Below are 19,019 nucleotides of genomic sequence, written 5' to 3'. Positions count from 1 at the left end.
CATAGGTTTGCCCATGCATGGCGTCGTTAGGTTCAATAACTTGGGGCTGTAGCCACGGATATTTTAACCCGAGCCTGTAGTATTTTAGCTCTGATGCCAATTTTCCTTCAAAAACAAAACAAGTCAAGCCCCAGGTAAGCTTGATTTAGCCCCAGAGTTTAACAGCTAGAAACCCCCCTAGGATTGACCCTGGACCCACTGGAGAAGAGGATGGTGGCTAAAATAGGCACTATACAGTGATTAGCAATTTTGCCTCTAGGGTACGTTGTTGGTTTGGTTTCTACCCTGGAGTCTCATGGAGGGGAAGCTGATGGGTTCAGACTGGCAGAAGGCACTGTGAGATTGCTATCTATGTTTTATACCTTAGGCATGAAGAAAATTCTGTGTATGTGGTGTTTTGTGGAGAATGCAGGATGCACAAGCATGTTCTCCAGCACACACTCTAGGGTTATTCACAGGAGTGGGCTGGTGAATAGAAGCAACAGGAAACGTGGTTACGGCTGGAATCTGCTGACACTAGAATAACTGGCCAAGATCAAGAGAGGCACAGGATTGACAAGAAGAGGAACCAGAGTTAACTGGTTGATGCTTGTTGCAAAAAAGGAAGCCATGCTATTGATCATATATGGCAATATGACAGGCTGTTGTAATGCTAAAGATTTTGTGTCCATAATGGACATTCAGGCTTACTTTAGTAGCAGTATAATTAAGCTATGGGGGTATAGATTGAATAGTGGATAGTTTTGTAACAACCTGTGAGGGAGGAAGTGTAAGGAGGTCATACGGTGTAGGGTGTGCTGAGATAAGACAGGTACGCTGAGGGGGGTTGATTTTCTTAAGCCTCCTTTCCACCAACGCGGTTCCATGCTGGCGCCGGACGTTTTCCCAATCCGGCACTAGTTCCACGTGTTTCCACCGCAAAAAAATGGGCTTTCCATGGTTGCTAATGTCACAATACTAAGCAGGTTAGAGCGACACTGTTTAAGGTAATGGGTCACAACTACTACTGTATGTGCAAACATTATTGCTGGTTTTCTTGTCCCGAATGTACACCACTGCTAATTTTACAAGATGAACAGTGGTTTAAAACGGTCATGGCTTTTTCCAGCACTCTTTTAAACACAAAACAATTGTACTTTTCACTCCGAAAGACAATACCGTCCTCTTGCAATATGTTGGTTCAACAGGTGTGTAACACCTCATTAACCCCAAAGCAAAGGTCCCTTTGCCATTGTGTAGTCTTCACTTAGCTAAATGAAATGGACCTATTGGTTGCAACTTACAACCGGTAACACTAAACCATAAACATTAATGCCCCGCATTAAAACAGGTTATATTTAACCATATTTATTGTACTTATTTATTCTCAAGTCAGGTACAGATCAATATTTCCAGAGTAAAAAAAAACAAGAAATAGAGTTCCTGTTAATGAGTGTAATACAAAACTGTAAGGTATTCCTTTACTTAAACAGAGAAATGAGAGTTTCCATAGGAAACATGGCCAGGCAGGACAGTGTCAATCTGTGCAGTTCATTCTGAGATCGGTCATTTCAAAGCCTTTGCCAAATATCGCTTCTTATACTCTTCATAAGCTAGGTGTGACTGGCCGACTTTGCGTGATGCTGCATCAGAGATGGCTGGGTCTTTTTTATTTGGACCATAACGCCAGTGACCTATAAGAAAGAAATATAATTTTGCAGTGAATGGATTTAAAAAAAAAAAAAAAAAAAAAAAAAAACTTTTCCATACACATGCAAAAATAAAAACAACGTCCACACCGAATCTAGCAAATTAACTTGTGAAGAAAAGACCTACTTTTCAGTTTCCAGGTTTCCGTCTTCAGCGTTCGAGTTTGTTCGACTCTTTGGGGAGAGGCAGAATCTGGAGAAATTCAGAACTTGATATCAGCAGCAACAAAGAAAAGCAGCCAAAGAGTGGTACTAATCAGGATGCACACTTCACCTCAAGTTCTGCTCTGCTTACCCGGAAGTTCTTTGGAGGGCTTCTTCATCACTGATGTTTCTTGAGGCTCTCTGAACTTGAAAGACGTGGGCAGCAGCTTGAATTCCAGAACCTTTTCCTTCATCGAAATTGGCATCAGAGCTGGGTTCCCCATCTCATATTTGCTCTTCCCCACAGAATTGCTGGAGATTGATTTGCGTGGCTTTTTTGACGTGCGAATTGGCCCCCCCTTTTGGGAAATTTTCCTTTTCTTCCCATTTGAACACAGCAGCTGTTCATCTTTCTTCGATGGTTGGCATTTGTTTTGGACCATCCCGCTCTTTAACATACCAGGATCTTTCATTTGAACAGCTTTGGAAACAGAGTAGACTGACTGAGTACAAGTCATACTTGTATTCTTCCCATATTCATCACATTTCTTGGGTGTGACTGGAGAAGCTTTTTTGTGGGAAGACGCCCTACTGCTGCTGGCTCCCTCCCTGATCCTTGCCATTTCTGATGATGCCTTCCGTTTTTTGGCAAGTTTATGGGAACCCTTATCCTTGCTGTTTTCGGTTGGCCTCACCTTTGATTTTAAATCAATCTGTTGTTGAACCAAGCTTCTTTTCCAGGAGCAATACACCCTTTGCCTTGCTGCAGTACCTTGTACCTTGTCTTCTTCCAAAAGACTTTTCTTCTGGGAGGGAAGTTTTAGGCTAATTGTTGTAGGAGGCCCAGTTGTGGTGCTTGTCCGAGGCTTGAGATCAGGCTGTGCGCTGGAAACAACCATGTATTTTTGCTTTTGAGGAGAAGACCCATATAAAGCTAGACTGGCAATGCTGCCTTTTGAGGACACAGGTGTACTTTGAAACCTTTCAGTTCTCAGAATTTTAGCCTTGTTTTCACTAGCTTGCTTGCTTTTACTGCAAGTGCTGAAATGCAGTTTTGCAACATTCAAAGTGTCTTTTTTGTGTTTATTTGTGCCATTAGGTGTTTTTTGTTGATTGTTGTGACTGCAATCCACATTTGTTTTAATGCTGGCGATAGGCAGGGAACTGGGTGTCTCCTTTTGAACGATCTTAAGACTTTGAGGCAAAGGTTTCTGAAATGGCAGTTTGGATTTGGATTTTTGCATTTTATTTCTTCCACTCAATTTTTTCTTCTTCCTACTGAAAATCCTTTGCTTTAAAGAGTGTGACACAGTCCCTGTCAGCATCGCTTGAAGGTCGACCAACTGCATACCCTCAAGAGTACTTTCTTTAAGAATAGCCCCTACTTCCCCAAAAATCACATCTTTAGTAGGTTTGCTACTCTCACTTCCACATTTCTTTTGTTCAGAAAGCCGTTTGCTGCACAACTCCTCAGATGCTACAACAGGTGCTACAAGAACGTCTTCAAAATTGCAATTCACTTGTTCAACTTTTAAGCCACTGTCAGCAGCAGCAGACAACTTGGTTTTAAGTTCCAAGATGCTTTCCTCTACTGCATGCTCATCAGGGCCTTCTGCACGCACGTCGTCTCCTTTCCTGAATTCTGGACGAGATTCCTTAGTTACTTCAAGCGCATCCACATTTGAGTTAAGAGAATTTTGAATTACACTGCTAGTTACTGCACATTCATTAGATGTTACATCGCTCTGAATTGGTGGCTCTGAAGCCATCAATTCAGTTTGGCATACTGGACTACAATTTGGCTCTGCTTGTGGAAAACAGTGTTTTTCCAAATAAGTTGTCGTGGATACTCCCTCCTCCATCTTTCTCTCTTTAGAAGCCAATTCATGTACCTCCTGTTCTTCCTTCAAAGAATTAACTCTGCACTTGCAGAGTGAGCTTGCTTCATACCCAACAGTTACTTCCATCCACCGAGAGAGACAACAATATGACTCCACTGCACTTTCATTATCATGTGACCCTTTAGGCACTTTAGTTTCAGGATTCTCTATGGTGTCCTTTTCACTTGGCTGGCTGCCAAAAAGGCACAATTCTCTTGCTTCTGTAGGTGATAAAACCTTAATCTGTAACAAAGACAGGGGATCAGAAGCCTCCACCACAGGGCAAAGCTTCTCAGTCTGGGGCTGTTTCTGCAGTAATTCAACATTCAATGTGTCAGCGCCAGCTTCTTCCACTCTGCATTTCTCCATCTCACCAGGCTTCATTCTCCAATTGTCCCTCTCAGTTACACGTACTTCAGGACTTATTGGGTTTACATGGTGTTTGTCTACATTGTCTGTCCTTTCACAGGGATTTTGCGATAATGGCTTACATACTGGATCATTAGGAATGTAAACATCTGGTCCCAGAACGAGACACGTTTCTGCTAATTTCGCACTGTATGCAGAGACAACCTCCGAAAATATGACTGGGTTTTCATCTTCGGTGCATGTCCTCCAAGTATCAAAAATAGTCTCTTCAACATTTGCATCTAATGCATTGTAGAGATGCTGCTCACAGCCAACCCAAAACATTTTAAGAATATGAGGTGTTGGGCTCTCCTCCATCTTGGACTCTGGTGGTGTTGAATCTTTTTCCAGTTCAACTATTAACTCCCTTAGTTTGTCAACAGTCCAAAGAATGACAGGAACTGTGGATAAATCAAATGCATCCTTTGTAGGTAATTCCTTATCTTTGTTAGCATTTGGCTGAGGCTCACAGCTCCCCACGCTGAAAGCAGAAGTTTCTGCTACCACAGCAGATTGCTCGATTGATAGTTGTGCTTTAACCGTATCCGAAGTCTCCAGTACAGTAGGTATCACATTACATAAGGACTTGCCTGGTGAGGAAATTGTGGGAGTGCTCTCCTTCACATTATGAGACAAACCCAGATTATTTGGTTCACTTTCAGGGTTACCTCCAACACTTTCACTGGGAAGAGTCTTCTGAATCTTGCCGTCTTTATCTTTATTTGCAATACCAATCGTTTGGTCAGTGCTTGACTGCTGTGATATTGGAGGAACAACTGCAACTGCTTTCATCCCCACCAATGCCGTAGATAGATTGTGTTGCTTTTTGGTGTGCTCAAGTTGCCGAACACATCCTGGAGAAGAAGTGTCAGTGTTCAGACATTTGGATCTGTCCACAGAACTGTTTTGGTAATTGCACCTTCCTGAATGCTTACTAGAGTCAACTTCAGTAGTCTTGCCTCTAAGCATTTGATTTCGCTCCATGGTAACAGCATAGCTTGGAGGCAGTTTTTTTTCAGCAGTAAAATGATTTCTTTGTCTGTCCTCCACCACTGACGGACAGTACTCCTTTCTCTGTTGATATGCTGGAGGGTCAGCATTTGCCCCACTTGGTAGCTGCCCACGTGGCTGCACTACTTGGTCGGAAGGCCAACTGTGACTGCGTTTTAAATTATGAGGATCAGCAGCAAATGTGGAGGGGGCATGTGTGGTGGTGCACAAGCTATGAACGGGCTCTGTATTTGTTACTGCCTGACTCCACTGGCCATTCACTTGGCCCAATGCATAGGGGACTCTAGCTTTATTCTGGCATAATCTCTCACGTGGCAACTCCTGGTTCTGGTGAATATGAGATACATTCTCACGCAAAGCTCCTGACCCTTGGGAATTATTGCTAATACTTTTCTGTTGTTGTGGTGCAGGTGCTGGGGGCAGGCACACAGTAGGGGAAGCATCACTTTGCTGCTGGATATATGTGAAGCCGTGAGGAACAATGCCACCGCCGGAATTACTGGGTAAGTTCTGATGAGACTGCCTAGTGTCATATGGACCGGATGAAGGCTGCACATGGGGAATGTTGGAATTACCTATACTGTTTGAGTCACTGTTGCCATTTGCAAAAGTTGAGTTTGTATTCATGGTCAAGGGAGGCAGGTCAGGGACGGTAGGGATTTTCTCGTTGGTCACTCTAGCACCCACCTGCTCTGTACTCGATTTCCCACTCGTCATTCTCTCTTGGCCATAGATTGTTCTAAGCAGAAAGTCAAGCCTATTCTGGAAGGCAGAGACCAAGTTAAAAGCCACCGTTGAACCGTTTGAGTGCGACCCCTGCGTGTTCATTCTTGACGTCACAACATTGGAAGGCTGGCAGTTTGCATTGGAACTTTGCACTACTGATGATCCAACTGCAGGTGGACCTTGACCATGACCCCCGGTCACTGCCTCATAAACTGGGCTTGCCTCCTTACCACAATTTGTTATCCTCTGAGCACTTATTACTTCTTGCACCACATTCACCCCATTATTCATATCTGCCACTGGGTAATTAACATTAGCACTCTGTGTCATGGCAGAACCAACAGTGGTGGAAATGGGACCGTTCCGCTGTCCGTTATTGACCAGCTCATTCCCACCATTCGCTGAACAGTGGTTCACCGGGGCTATCACCCTTGTGTAAAAATTCCCCGCAGCTTGTTGCGTAGGATAATGAGAAAAGGAGTTTGCGGACCCTTGCCTTCTGTCACATACCCTCTCCAAAGGTCTATAGTTAAGCTGGTGAAATGCAGGGTTCACTGAGACAGGGTGAAGAGAGTTATTCTGCCCTGCCACAGAAGATTCTGTCAGATTCGGAACAATGGAATTATTGTTTGTTGAATTCCAGCTTGATGGACCCCACTGTACTCCGTTGTTTGAAATAGTGCACCTCCTTCCATCAAACACAGGTTGATTTCTTGATGCCAAGGAAGATGCAGTCCCTCTGAAATTTGCTTGTGGGTCTGTGGTAGGTGCTGTCGGTACCTGTAGCACCTGGTGAAGCCAATGACTTCCATTATTGACATTTCCGATCAACTGCGATACTGGTCTAGTTTGCGATCGTGACTGATGTTGACCAACATAGGTGTAAGGAGTTCCATTAGCCCCTCCTCCATTAAAAACATTCTGGTACATATACGGTGTCTGTTCTTGCCCTAAGGGTGGATTATTCCATCCACTTGCATTCCATGAAGAGGCTTGCATTGGGCTGAAGTTCTGCTGTCCTGATTGGAATCCACTTTCACTTAGGTGTGATGGACGACAATCATATCTGCAGGATGATAGGATACAAAAACAAATGTCAGTTGTGGAAAAGAAATTCCAGTAGGGCCAGGAGAGGTGCGTAGAGGCAGTGCTGTCAATTTAATAGGTCTTAGGCAATAAGACTGTATGTGTGTCTATTGCGCTGACCCTGAAACTGGAAGCTAAAACCGCCTGTTTATAAAAATAATCAGTAGCTACTTTGCCTTGCAAAGAGAATGGGATGTATTAAGCAGGACGCTCAAGGCCGCAGATTAGTAATGCTCCTAAAATATTAATGAGATAATATTGTGATGCCGTAAAGTTTGTAATCTGTATAAATTCAGTGTATACGTATGCTTATTGAATTGTCAGTGGACCACGGCGTACTACTGTTTTGTTATACCATGGTAGCAATAAGCACTGAAGTTGTGAGGAAGAAAGGGAGAGCTCAGCAGCAAAAACATCTTTTTTAAAGAGGGCATATTATGGATAAACAAGGTAAAAAGACGTCAGTGGTGCGATGGTGACCATATTCGTTTTAGTTTGATAACACTGGCCCCAATCAAAATCCAACGTGCATAAATACACACTGGAAATCAACGCAGAGCGAAGCCCAAATTCTACCCTAAGCATTTTCTCAAACAGTTATTCAACAAAAATCCCAAGGTAGCAGGCAGACAACTTTATGGCTTTAATAATGAGTGTATTTAGCAGCCACAAGGACAAAAGATACTAAACAGCTCTGCATACTAAGGGCAATTTAATAAACATGAATAGACAACACTTATGGTGGTTATACTTGCGGTCCAGAATAACACTGGTGGGTTCTCTCTTCAGGTGCTCATGCATTATGCTAGTGCAATTTCAGTGTGCCATTAAAACCTTCCACAGTGTACAAAGCATCCTTTTCTTTTGCAATTATTTGCTATCCTCAGTTTCATTGCATAGGATTAACCTTACAAAACTGGCCAGGTGGGTAGGCTAATGAATACTTTGGCAAGTATCTGTGATTCTATATAAGAAATGTCAACATCTGTACCTGGAACTAACACAAAATAAAACCACTTTCAGGCAACTACCAATCAGGCCATGAAACACACACGTCACAAAACCGCTGCAATAGATATATTTGTGTCACATTTCCTGTTCCAGGAATTTCTATACTACCCTGATACTACTGTTTTCCCTTTATGTTATTCATGCGGTACATTCTGGTCATTTAATAGTATTCGCATTAGATTCTTTTGCTTTGTTTGGAAGATGTTTAGCTCTGGCTCAAATACTGCTTACAGTTGTACCTGAGAAATTCTTGGAGGTTCAGCCTACCTGCAGTTATGCATAGTCGTCTGCTAAGGCTAGTTCATACGTCATTCTTGTGCGTGCTTACTGTCCGCATACAGAATGAAAGATGCAAATTTTGTGCACAGGATGCACGTGTGGCTTATTTTTATGTACCGCGGAAACCATGCACGTCGACTGCGCAGGCCCGAGGAAATTGTTTCCAGTAGGTGGCAGCATTCACCGTTACAGAACAGAGGTCAACGAGCTATACGAGGAGGCGCGGAGGTACCCGCATATGACATATTTCATATAGTCCAGACATTACACCACGGTATAAGGTTTCTTTCAAAAGCAAAATTATTCTGGCATGTTTAAATCTCGGTAATAAATTTCGCCGAGCGGGGGGGGGGGGATTGGTCGCAATGTTGCGGGATGTCGTATTTGATATCGCCCTGGTTTTCTAGCAGTTTTTTAAACTGCTTGCATTTTTATTTAAAACTGCTTAAACTGCTTGTATCTTTGTAATACATCTGTCCTCTCTTGGTCCGGTAGAATATAACTGCTGTACGCATGCGCCGACTACGACCATCTGCGCCCTCGGACGTAAGTATGTACATACGAGGCCGCCCGAGCAGTACACGCACGTGGAAAAAGTGAAGTACGCAATGAGCTTCAGTTGCTCTTTAACAAACAGTACGTCTGTCTGCAATGTGCCTAACTTGTCTAACTTGCACCCCACGTTGGAAAAAAGCGTCAGCAAAAAAAAATGGTTGGGTTGCCAGCGAACCTCGACAATTTGCTATAATTCCAACCAACCCCAGCGCTAATTCAGCTCATATAGCGGGCAGGATGAAGTGTTTCAGCCCCATTGATCTTCAGCTGTGTTAAATGGGGGGGCTCCACAGGACTGGAGATTGACACCCTTGGACTAAGGCAAAACGTAAAATCATCGATATGTAAATAGTCGAATTTCATTCCGGAACTGCTGGTAGCCTATATTATGGGCGACGAAGAACACTGACGGGCTTGCTACTACAACATGCAAAGTAAATTAAACTGCCTCTATTAAGTTATTTCCATTTATGCAATGCCTATTCACCAGTGACTGCACATGCATATGTTTTAAAACTTGCTAGAAGCGTATTATTCTCGTTAATAAAACGGTTTCTAACAGGGTTGCCGACTTTGGTCTGCACACGCATTTACATGCGCGTAATAGTTTTATTACCTTGTAAATAGTCTCTAGGGTTTGCAAACTACCCCCAATGCTTTTGATGCAGCCAGTTTTAGGTTTCTAACGGAATAATACAGATTCGTCGTTAGATTTCTTGCGTGAGTGTAACGCCAGATGCATGAGAGTCGGCAACCCTGTTTCTAAACAGGTACAATTTTAAAGCAAACGGCACCTCGATGTCTAACTCACATGTCGCCGATAGGGCATCCAGCCCCAGTCTGAGAGTCGCTCCGCCGCATCCAAACTCACCAGGCTTTTCTCAGTACAATGAACTCCAGTCCTAACACTACAACCCTCCACCCCTCTGCTGGTGGGATCCCCTGCAGAGAGACAATAGACTAATGCATTTGCGTCACTTTTTCGCCAGAACACGCCCCTCCGGCGGACTGAGTCGCTGCATCTTCTGGGCTGTTGGACACCCCCCACATAAATATTAACGTTCCATATCTTTTATAATGAATCCGCGAAATACTTACGGAATATAAACCTATAAACTTAAGACTGTCTAGTCAAAATCGGCGTCGTGAGGTCCGATCACGATAACCCCGAGTATTTTCGCACTGAAAAAGTGAGAAGGGTCTCTCTGCGGGTGGGAGCAGGAGGTATTATAACAAATCAACACACACTGACTGTAACAGCGTAATCTGACTTGCAACGTCCTTTCCAAGGATGGGGGAGTAATCACACGCTGCAGCAGCACATGAAAAAGTTGTAAGTTATACACACCCAGATGATAGGCTTTTTAAAAATGTAACTTATCTAGCCTTCTTAGTTATTTTATGAAGAAAACTCAAGGTAAATCACTGAAATCACTGAACATGGGTATTCAGTTCAGGTCATAGGTATCCGGGCTTGGTGTATTATGCACTTTCACATCAAAGTTTCGGAACATGGTGCCTGGCAACGAGTTCCTGGGCTGTCCGGACAGGGAACTTTTAACTCAAGGCCATTCTCACACTGCACAACTGAACTGGGACCTTTATGCTAAATAAAAATAGGAGACGCAAAAGCTTGTAGGTTAAACTTAATTAACACATCATTTGGAATTACAAAATAAAGGAAGATGCCATTAAATCGACGACCATTAAATCAATGTGGTTAGCAGTGGAATGTGACCCTTTTTAGGAGTTTCCGGGGGCTGCTGCTTCTCATCATCATAAGCGGATATAAATGCTTTTGGGCCTTTGCACTGCAAATATGCACCCTCTAGACCATTCAAGTTGGGGGGGGGGCAGACTGGGGCCAGTTGTTCTGTTTGGGGACCAGATGCATTTGACCTTTATGTGCTCCAAGTATTACACTAGATGGCCAGCATTAAGAAGTGAAAGACAGTTCTTAGAACAGCATGCAATGTTTTGCAGTCACATTTTACAGCTTTTACAAATGTGTGGTTACTCTGATTTCTTGTTTAGACTTACTTCCTCAAGGTATAGGTAAAACAAATAAAATTATTCCAGACCCAATCAAATACGTATTTGCTACTTGAGGTTGCCCCTGCTCAGGAGCCAAATAAGAAAATGATTGTATGCGGTGGTGTAAACCACCTGGGTCCAGCTGGCTGTCGGGGAAAAGGGAAAAGATAATGCTGAAGGACGAAGTGTCTGATAAGGTGTAAGAAAATGATGTTTGTAACATGGCATAATACACACTTCTGCAGAGTGTCCAGACTTGGTCGTAACCTCACTGTCGCAATAGAGACTAAATCTGAAGATCTACACAAGTCAGGGCTGTGGCCAGCTATGAGGTCACTGAGGTCTGGATGCAGAATATTTACCTAAATAAGAAGTCAGCAGCTGAAAATGTCTATGGGTGCTGCAGAGATATTTGGCTTTGGCCGGGCAAGGTGATGATGAGACCGTGTCTTCGATACTAGCATCACCACCTGCCCCAGAAGAAAGTCTCAACATTGTCAGGACCGCACGTGCCCCCACTGCGGATGTTATCATGACGGACATCATTAAAAATGTTTCACGGCAAAGCAAGATAAGGGTTGAATATATGATGGGCAAAATGTTTGAAAAGCCAGACGTCACATCATGGAACACTAACAAATCGCGGAACACTAACAAGTACAGATTATGTATTTTCGTTCTTTTAAAGACTTTTGAAAACGTTTTGCTGTAAGGCTGCGTGAACAGCACTGAAACGCCACGTCTTTTATTTCACATTAAGGAGGCACTTAAACAGGTGTGACACACTTAAAATAAACCACTATTAGTTGATAACCAAAAATGGTAATCGTGTGGAATAAGAGGATCCTAAAATAAAGTATTATTAGCTGATTATTAGAAATGGTGGTCGTGTGGAAGAAAAATCCATGATTTATGCAAATGCAATGCAAATCCAACCAGTAATTAATAATGAAACTTATGATAACACTGTTGATTCAGATATGATGATTGTAACAATTACCTTATGCCGTGAAACATTTAATATACTAAACATATAATGTAAGCTTGCTTAAGTAATAGGTTTTAATTTTCTAGGTAAGAGGAACTAACGTATTTTGGTATGATAGTTAATTCTGCGAAAAGGACCGGATCAAGGTACAGACCTGACCCGAGAAGTAAGGCTGCCGCAGAAACCAATATAAGAAATGCATGTATGTTAGTGGTCAAGGGTACGTGGAGAGAGAACCAAGGAACGTATGGGAATGTGAGATGAAGAACTTGTTTGAATAGGGTAATGAAACCAGAATAGTGATCATGAAAAGGTTATCCCTGCCTTGACCTGATAATGGGTCCGGTTTAACAGAAGCAACTGGTATCTAAAGATATCTGACCCCTCTCTGAACTCCCTGTAAACTGGCGCGTTTTTGGCTATAAAAGATGTATGCACTTGATGTTTGGGGATCAGAGCATGAGACGCATGAGAACCTGCTGAGTGCCTGATCCTCCAAAGCTTTACGGTACAATAAAGTTTGTCAGACTCTTAAACAATCGACTTCAGCGGAATTTCTACCACAATTCGCATGGAAACAGATGGTCCTGTCAATCATATCACACCTGCCATAGTAGCATAAAGGAACACGCCCACCTGGACCTGTCAATCAAAACCCCCCACCTGTGGAAAGCTCCATCCAAAGTGCCTAGTACAGAGAAATCCCGTTATAGTGGACTCGCTTATAATGGAATATCATATATAACCATCTGGTTGGCTGCCTTCTCCACTGTGGTCTGCAGGGTCGCGACCTCAGTCTGCAGAAAAGATATTCCTAAGGCAGGGGCACTGTTCTGCTTGTGCAGGAAAGTAAAAAGGGTTCTCGGGACTGAAGATCTGTTTAAGTTGAACGAATGCTGTGCCGTAAGCTAACGTCTTTGCCAAACAGTCAATTGTAATGCTCACAGTGTTGCAAACCAGAGGTGGCAGAGGTGCCAAGGCTGATCCGTCCACTTTAAGGGCCATTAGATCAGCCAACTTCAATAGGAGTACTGCACATGAACAATTGTGCCCTTGAGAGGTAAAGTGGGCTATCCCACAAAAACAAAGAGCTCCAAAGTTGAAATAAAAAAAAAAATAAATCTGTGTGCCTATACCCTACAATTGATATATATATCATAGGTAGCACAGAGGTATGACTTAGATAATAACAACTTATCCAATTGAAAATATTCAATATAGCCCACTTTACCTCTCAAGGGCACAATTAACCATGGCGAAGACATAATGAGTAAAGGTCATGCCGTAAAAGGGCCAATTGGCCGAGGTGTGCAGCATGTAATGGCAAACCCAACAGTCAGAGACCTTCAATTTGGTGGTTACAGCTCTGGCCAGGAGTTCTACAGCATTGGCATCATTAAGTCCATCCTCCTTCTTTCTGTGAAATTGATCTGACATATAATGGCTGTCAGGGGTACTGTGGGATGCACATTGTCTCTCACACGGCAAAAAAGACAAGAAAAACGAACGCCCATTGATTGCAACTCATTTTTTGTAGGTTGTGGCAGTCCCACCAAGACTTGGGACAGGCCGGCATTAGAACATAGGCACACAGGCATTAATACCCTCCACCTTCACGGTATGGGGAGTCCTCATCATAACCTGGTGGGGACCACTCCTTCTTGGTCAATTCCATTTTTTCCTCCTCAGATCTTTTACAAAAACCCAGTCTCCCAGTTCTGCAGACACAGGCAATGGTTCTCCCTGCAGGACCCTCCAACAGGCTCGAACCTGCTCCCAGATGCCACCAAGAGATTACCTCCATCTTGTAAGAAAAATTACTCCCCACTGACACTTTCCAGAGTGACCATTTTGGAAGAGCAAGTAACCACACTCTGCCTGTTTTGCTGCCTTCTGCTATGTCAACAATCTCACCTTCTAGATTTCTAAGGAGACCTGTGTGAGAGAAAAATTGTTTAGAGGGGTATTTTTGTAATCAGCTTTAAAAATGTATCTCTGCAACTAATGCAAGAGTTTGGAGCGTGCATATCAGACAGAACAGGAAAACCGCAAAAGCCTACAGTCGAGTGGGGGCTGATTGCTGGTGGCCATACCCATAAAATGTATAAAGTGCATAAATCTCCCCCAGCCGGATTGGTCCAGTTCTGGGTGGAGATGCAAGCCAGCTGTGTACCACTATAAAAAGATGTTAACTCAAAGTTCGGGGAGTGTTTCCACGGTAATCTTCACTAGAACGGTGGTTGCTCCCTGAGCACAGCATTAAAGCATTGTGACAACCCAGAATACTGTGTGGGACTGAAATTTCTATGACAGATTTAGGGGCTCATCCGGAATCGGAGAAGGGGAACAGAAGGTGTGTGGTGGCTGATTATTCAGGAATAGACAAAGAAAGAACAGAGGACGGCTGCCATTGGCCCTTGGTCAACCTCATAGGAAGAGATCGTTTGTGCAAATTAGGCTGCAGCATTACACTGGGGGAAGCCAGCCTGAGTCTAGCGTCCCCTGCCCTAGGCCTTTTCTCCTTGTTGCATGACTTGCTGGCTCAAGCACCAACTGTGCTGCATGGGAGCTTAGGGATGACACCATTGGGTGACACCTAGGTCTTCCACATCAACAGCCAGAACCCCGCCTACACTGCACTGCCATCTACCTCGCTACACCAACTCAGTTAGACCTGGACCTCCTGACCCACTTTGTGGCAGAAGCTTCTACCACAGAGTCCATTACCATCTCCTCCATCTGTGTCGGAGTTGAAATTACGGCTGCTGCCGTTACCCTGTCCGCGACACAGCCGCAGTGGTACTTCACAATGGAATATTTCACGTTTCCCTCGGACGGACTTCTGCCCACTCCTGGAAGTTTCTGGGCCCATGGGTGAAGTTCCGCGAGGACCGGATAGCTGTCGAGGAAGGAAGGTGGGTCATTAGTGACGGCCAAGTACCACGCGGCCTCCAAGACCCTGGTGTAGCAGCAACTCTGTCAGGGGCCCTCCATGGACATGGCTCCAGACCATGTGGACGACCTGCCCCCTTGGTTGGGGGATATTCCCTCCTGCCTATGAGCCTCAGGCAAAAAATGACTTTGGCAGTATATCCAGAGCCACTGTGCAAGTCTCACCATCGACTGCAATGTGTTCAGTATCCATTCTCTAAGGAGGCCGAAGACGGAAAGTCCATCGTGACCTCATTAAACGTGGCGCCATCATTCCAATTGACTACTCACCTGTCGACTCACACTTCCTACCCGTGAAGAAAGCTCTCGGCTCCTGGCGCTTCGTCTAAGACCTAAAGTTCCATTCTACCCCAGGCTAAATGGTTTTCAGGTATTCACTTAGCTAATGCTTTCTTCTCTATTCCTGGTCACCCAGTCTCTCAGTTTTGGTTTGCTCACAAGTTCGGGGGAAAATGGTAAACATGGACCTTCATGTCTGTGTTAAAATTATGTGAGGGGGATATAGGGCTCTCGAAGGAACAATTGCATATGAATTATAAACAATAGTTATTCTAAAAAGAATGCAAAGTATTATGCATATCATAAACTGTGATAAGTAATCCCAATAATAATCAATAATAATGCTGCAAGCTATTCACACTCGGACGTGCCATCATCACCCACCCTCACTCTTAGACTGGGGAACCCTTTTCAGTCTTGGCAGAAGACCAACACGTGAGTCCCGAGAAAGTGCCGGGCGATGCGTGGTCTATCCCACAGCTGTGCTCCAGTCAAAACTGAATTCTCCCCCTTCCTTTATACTAACTTTAGTGCTGTGTGCGGGCAGGGGGCGATACGTTCTCAAATTGTCACTTTTGTCCGGGTAATACTGCTTGCGGTTTCGATCAAAAATAATAAGATAAATTCTCATCCTAGGTATGGTTTCAATCAAAACATAGTAAGACAGGTGTCCTTGCTCAATGCTTCCCCGACCCTCCTGAACAAGATAAGCGCCCTGCATGCCGATCCTCCCCTTTCCCTGAGGAGGAGATAAGCATCCCACATACCAATCTAATGGTACCAGATAGCTCCTTCTGTGAGAAACAGGTTATTTGTGAAGAACACGTCATACAAGTGATTGGTAAAAATAACATGTTTGTACAGTTCAGCCATGGCACAATAATATTATGGGTGAATCATGGATGACGTATCTGAATTTCAGGATGATCAGTCCATACACGATCAGGATCAATCCACACCTCAAACACCTCATATGTATGTCGGCTAGGTGGAATTAAACAATGACAGCTGCTCAGAATATTACAGTAACATGACGACAGTGAACAACTCTTATTAATTCTATGGTACGTGGGCGAAAGTAATCGTCCGTGAGTTCATCCTAAGACAACCCCACACACGGCTGAAGTCGACGAGATAACGTCGTGGGTTCATCTCTCTCACTGTCGGTGCACCCAGTCTCCCTTGGACTTCTAAGTGCCATGGACTAACAGCCTTCGGGCCCATATCTGCACTTCTATTGACTCTATGTTTTGTTGTGTTCCTTCCAACCGTAGACCCGAGTCGGTGCATTAACATAGCCTACGAGTAGTGCTTCTGGAATGGAACCACAGCCAGTAGGTGGACGGGCCCAAACCCGGTCCTGTATTTTTCTATGTTTTTCGGGCAGAGGATTGAAAATTTCACCTATCTTAACCTAACACAATATGCGCAGGATGAGATTGCTCTTATGTCCGGCGTACCACCCCGTAGCCGGTGGAGGAGATTTTCCACATCCCCAGGTAATAACACATGGCCAAACTGGCTCACAACCAAAAGTCGGGGATGGTACTGCGAGTGTGGCACTGCCATCCACCTCTGGATGCCTACAGGTTGGACTGGCCTCTATGGCCTAGTCCAACTGGATGCAAAAGTAGACATCCATTTCCCAGTGACAGTTCCCAGGTGATGAAAACATTCCGCCACCAACGTTGGCTTTCCACCGGCAGAACATCAGACTCACAGTAAACTCACACAATACAAGGCTATTCAGGTAATAAAGGAATTGCACCAATATATCAATCTGCGAGTGGTTAATTACATTAAATTACATTGCAAATTGAAGAATGAGTCAACGAGCGAATCATAAATGACTATTTAGCGATACAGGTCAGGTTGCCCAGTATTAATCTGTAACTCGAAACAACGGAAGAATAATAGGAAATGTTATGTCTGCTGGTGGAATGTAAACAGCCTCATCTGCAGCTCCCACAGAGACAGAGAGATTTCAACTGGATATCTGAAGACGGTGTTAATCTCAGTGGGAAGTGTCATCCAGTGTTGGTTAGGCCTTTCCCACCTTCCCCATCTCCTCCTACACAGACCTTACCTAGGGCCACCGATGCTGCTTCAGCTATTGGCGACACCCATCGTTTAAAGCAACACAACTCAGGTTTGACATGCTGTGCCAGACTCCTCATTCCCCCCCCCCCCCTCCAGCTAACTAAGCTTGTGGTGCCATCCTGACCTTGGCTCCATCGAATCTTATCATATTCCAGGTCAGGCAGCTGCCTTCCAGTCTGGTTATCAGAACCTAACTAACACGAAGCAATCAGTCTCAAAACACAAGCCACTGAGAGGTAACACGTAGCGTGTTTAGGGTATAGCAGTTAAGTCACATCAAGACCAATACAAGAAACTATTCTAGCCAACAGAAAGCTGGATCTCTATATACACTGCGTCCCTGATTCACATGAGACGCATCCTAAATGTCACACATGGTCATACTGAGCCTCATGTTTTATACCCACCTATTCTTGACATTTACAGCTCCAAGTGCAGAAACAGCAATGGGCATTGAAGTCACACCTCTGGGTTGGAGGTCAAAAGACTCTTCCGTCCAGCTACCAGCCAAAAGGGCCGAGCCCAGGAAGCATCTACAGCGAGTGTTTGCTTCTCTTCCAGCTCAAGGTCACACAACTCCATCTCAGGTGTTGGGGAAGGCAGGACAGAGTCCCAGTAGACTGTAGCTAGACATCCTATGAGACTGGATGTGGGTGCACAAGCTTCGCTTGTCTGCAAATCCCCCCAAAAAGGTAAACATTAATCTTCCCCGTCACTCAAGACTGACCAATCCAGGGGTGGCATTTTCTTACCCATCTGATTCTTGGCCCTCCCCTTCCCACATCTGCCTGCACAAGGCACTGGCTACACTACACAGCCAGTGCACATCACTGGATACATTAGGAAGACACTCTGATAACCTAATGCACCTACATCAATCCATTGATTATCAAGCTTAAATTGACCTGTCAAAGATCAATGCATAAACTAATTGCAATCTATATCAGATCAAGTTTCATTGGCTCCGGACTAGTAATGAGCCATATTGCCTAAATGGCAATTGCAGTCGCTTCCTCATAACTTTGAGCAACAGAGTAGGCAGATTCCAAAAAATGGCTGCATAGTAGAATATAGGAGAACTTGCCACTGGAAGCATACTGGACATCTTTGGATCCAAATCATGCCTTTCCTTGCAGGCCTAACAAAACACTAGCATGTCACAAACCCCTGCAATGAAATTTGTAACATTTCAAGATGTATATTTTAAAAGAATGAAGTGCCTGGCCAGTAAGGGGTGCATGGTATCGGATGGCGGAATGTCGAATAGGTTTGTTAGGGGGTTAGAGGAGATAGAACTATGTTTTGGCTCTGCCCCCTCGATTATCTGAGTTCTGGACAGACATATTCAAAGCCTATCTGAGTTCTGGACAGACATATTCAAAGCCATTGAGTAGGACATCAACATAGTTCTGCCTCCTCTAATCCTCTAACAAACCTGTTCGACATTCCGCCATCCGATACCATGCACCCCTTACTGGCCAGGCACTTCATTCTTTTAACATATACATCTTGAAATGTTACAAATTTCATTGCAGGGGTCATGCCATCTAGTACTTAAACAGCTTCAGTCTCCTATAGTGTAAGAACCTGGTCTTTGATAAACCTCAGGACAGGGCCTCCAAGTCTTATGAAAGGTCTTTAAGGACCATCCAATTCTGGTGGCCGTTTGGGAAATGAGGAAACAACTTTTGCACAAAGTGTCTGCTTTGAAATAAATGAAAGAGATGTTTCTCTGGCATGTTATGCTTGACTGATAGGATTGTGACTGTTGCAAACAGTCCTCATATAAACTAATAGTGTTGAGCCAATTTTTCTGGCCATTTAAGAAAAGCGGCTAGAGTTTTTATACATTTAAACATTAAAAAAAGCTGTTAATGT

At 44.0% G+C, this 19,019-nt stretch overlaps 1 protein-coding gene across 1 annotated transcript; it reads right to left on the bottom strand.

Annotated features, from left to right (window-relative positions):
• Positions 1-1,321: 1,321 nt before the first annotated feature.
• Positions 1,322-9,768, bottom strand: si:ch211-106e7.2 (uncharacterized). The gene is made up of 4 exons (XM_049007765.1): positions 9,600-9,768; positions 1,984-6,923; positions 1,816-1,881; positions 1,322-1,673 (listed from the first exon to the last, which is right to left on the bottom strand). Exons 1-4 carry the CDS (start codon positions 9,647-9,649, stop codon positions 1,546-1,548), a joined length of 5,184 nt encoding a protein of 1,727 aa, XP_048863722.1. The 5' UTR covers positions 9,650-9,768; the 3' UTR covers positions 1,322-1,545.
• Positions 9,769-19,019: the final 9,251 nt, after the last annotated feature.

This window comes from Brienomyrus brachyistius, chromosome 3 (genome assembly GCF_023856365.1).
Source record: "Brienomyrus brachyistius isolate T26 chromosome 3, BBRACH_0.4, whole genome shotgun sequence".
NCBI lineage: Eukaryota > Metazoa > Chordata > Actinopteri > Osteoglossiformes > Mormyridae > Brienomyrus > Brienomyrus brachyistius.
The sequence above is the reverse complement of the archived record's forward strand: the minus strand, read 5'-3'. Positions and strand labels throughout refer to the sequence as shown.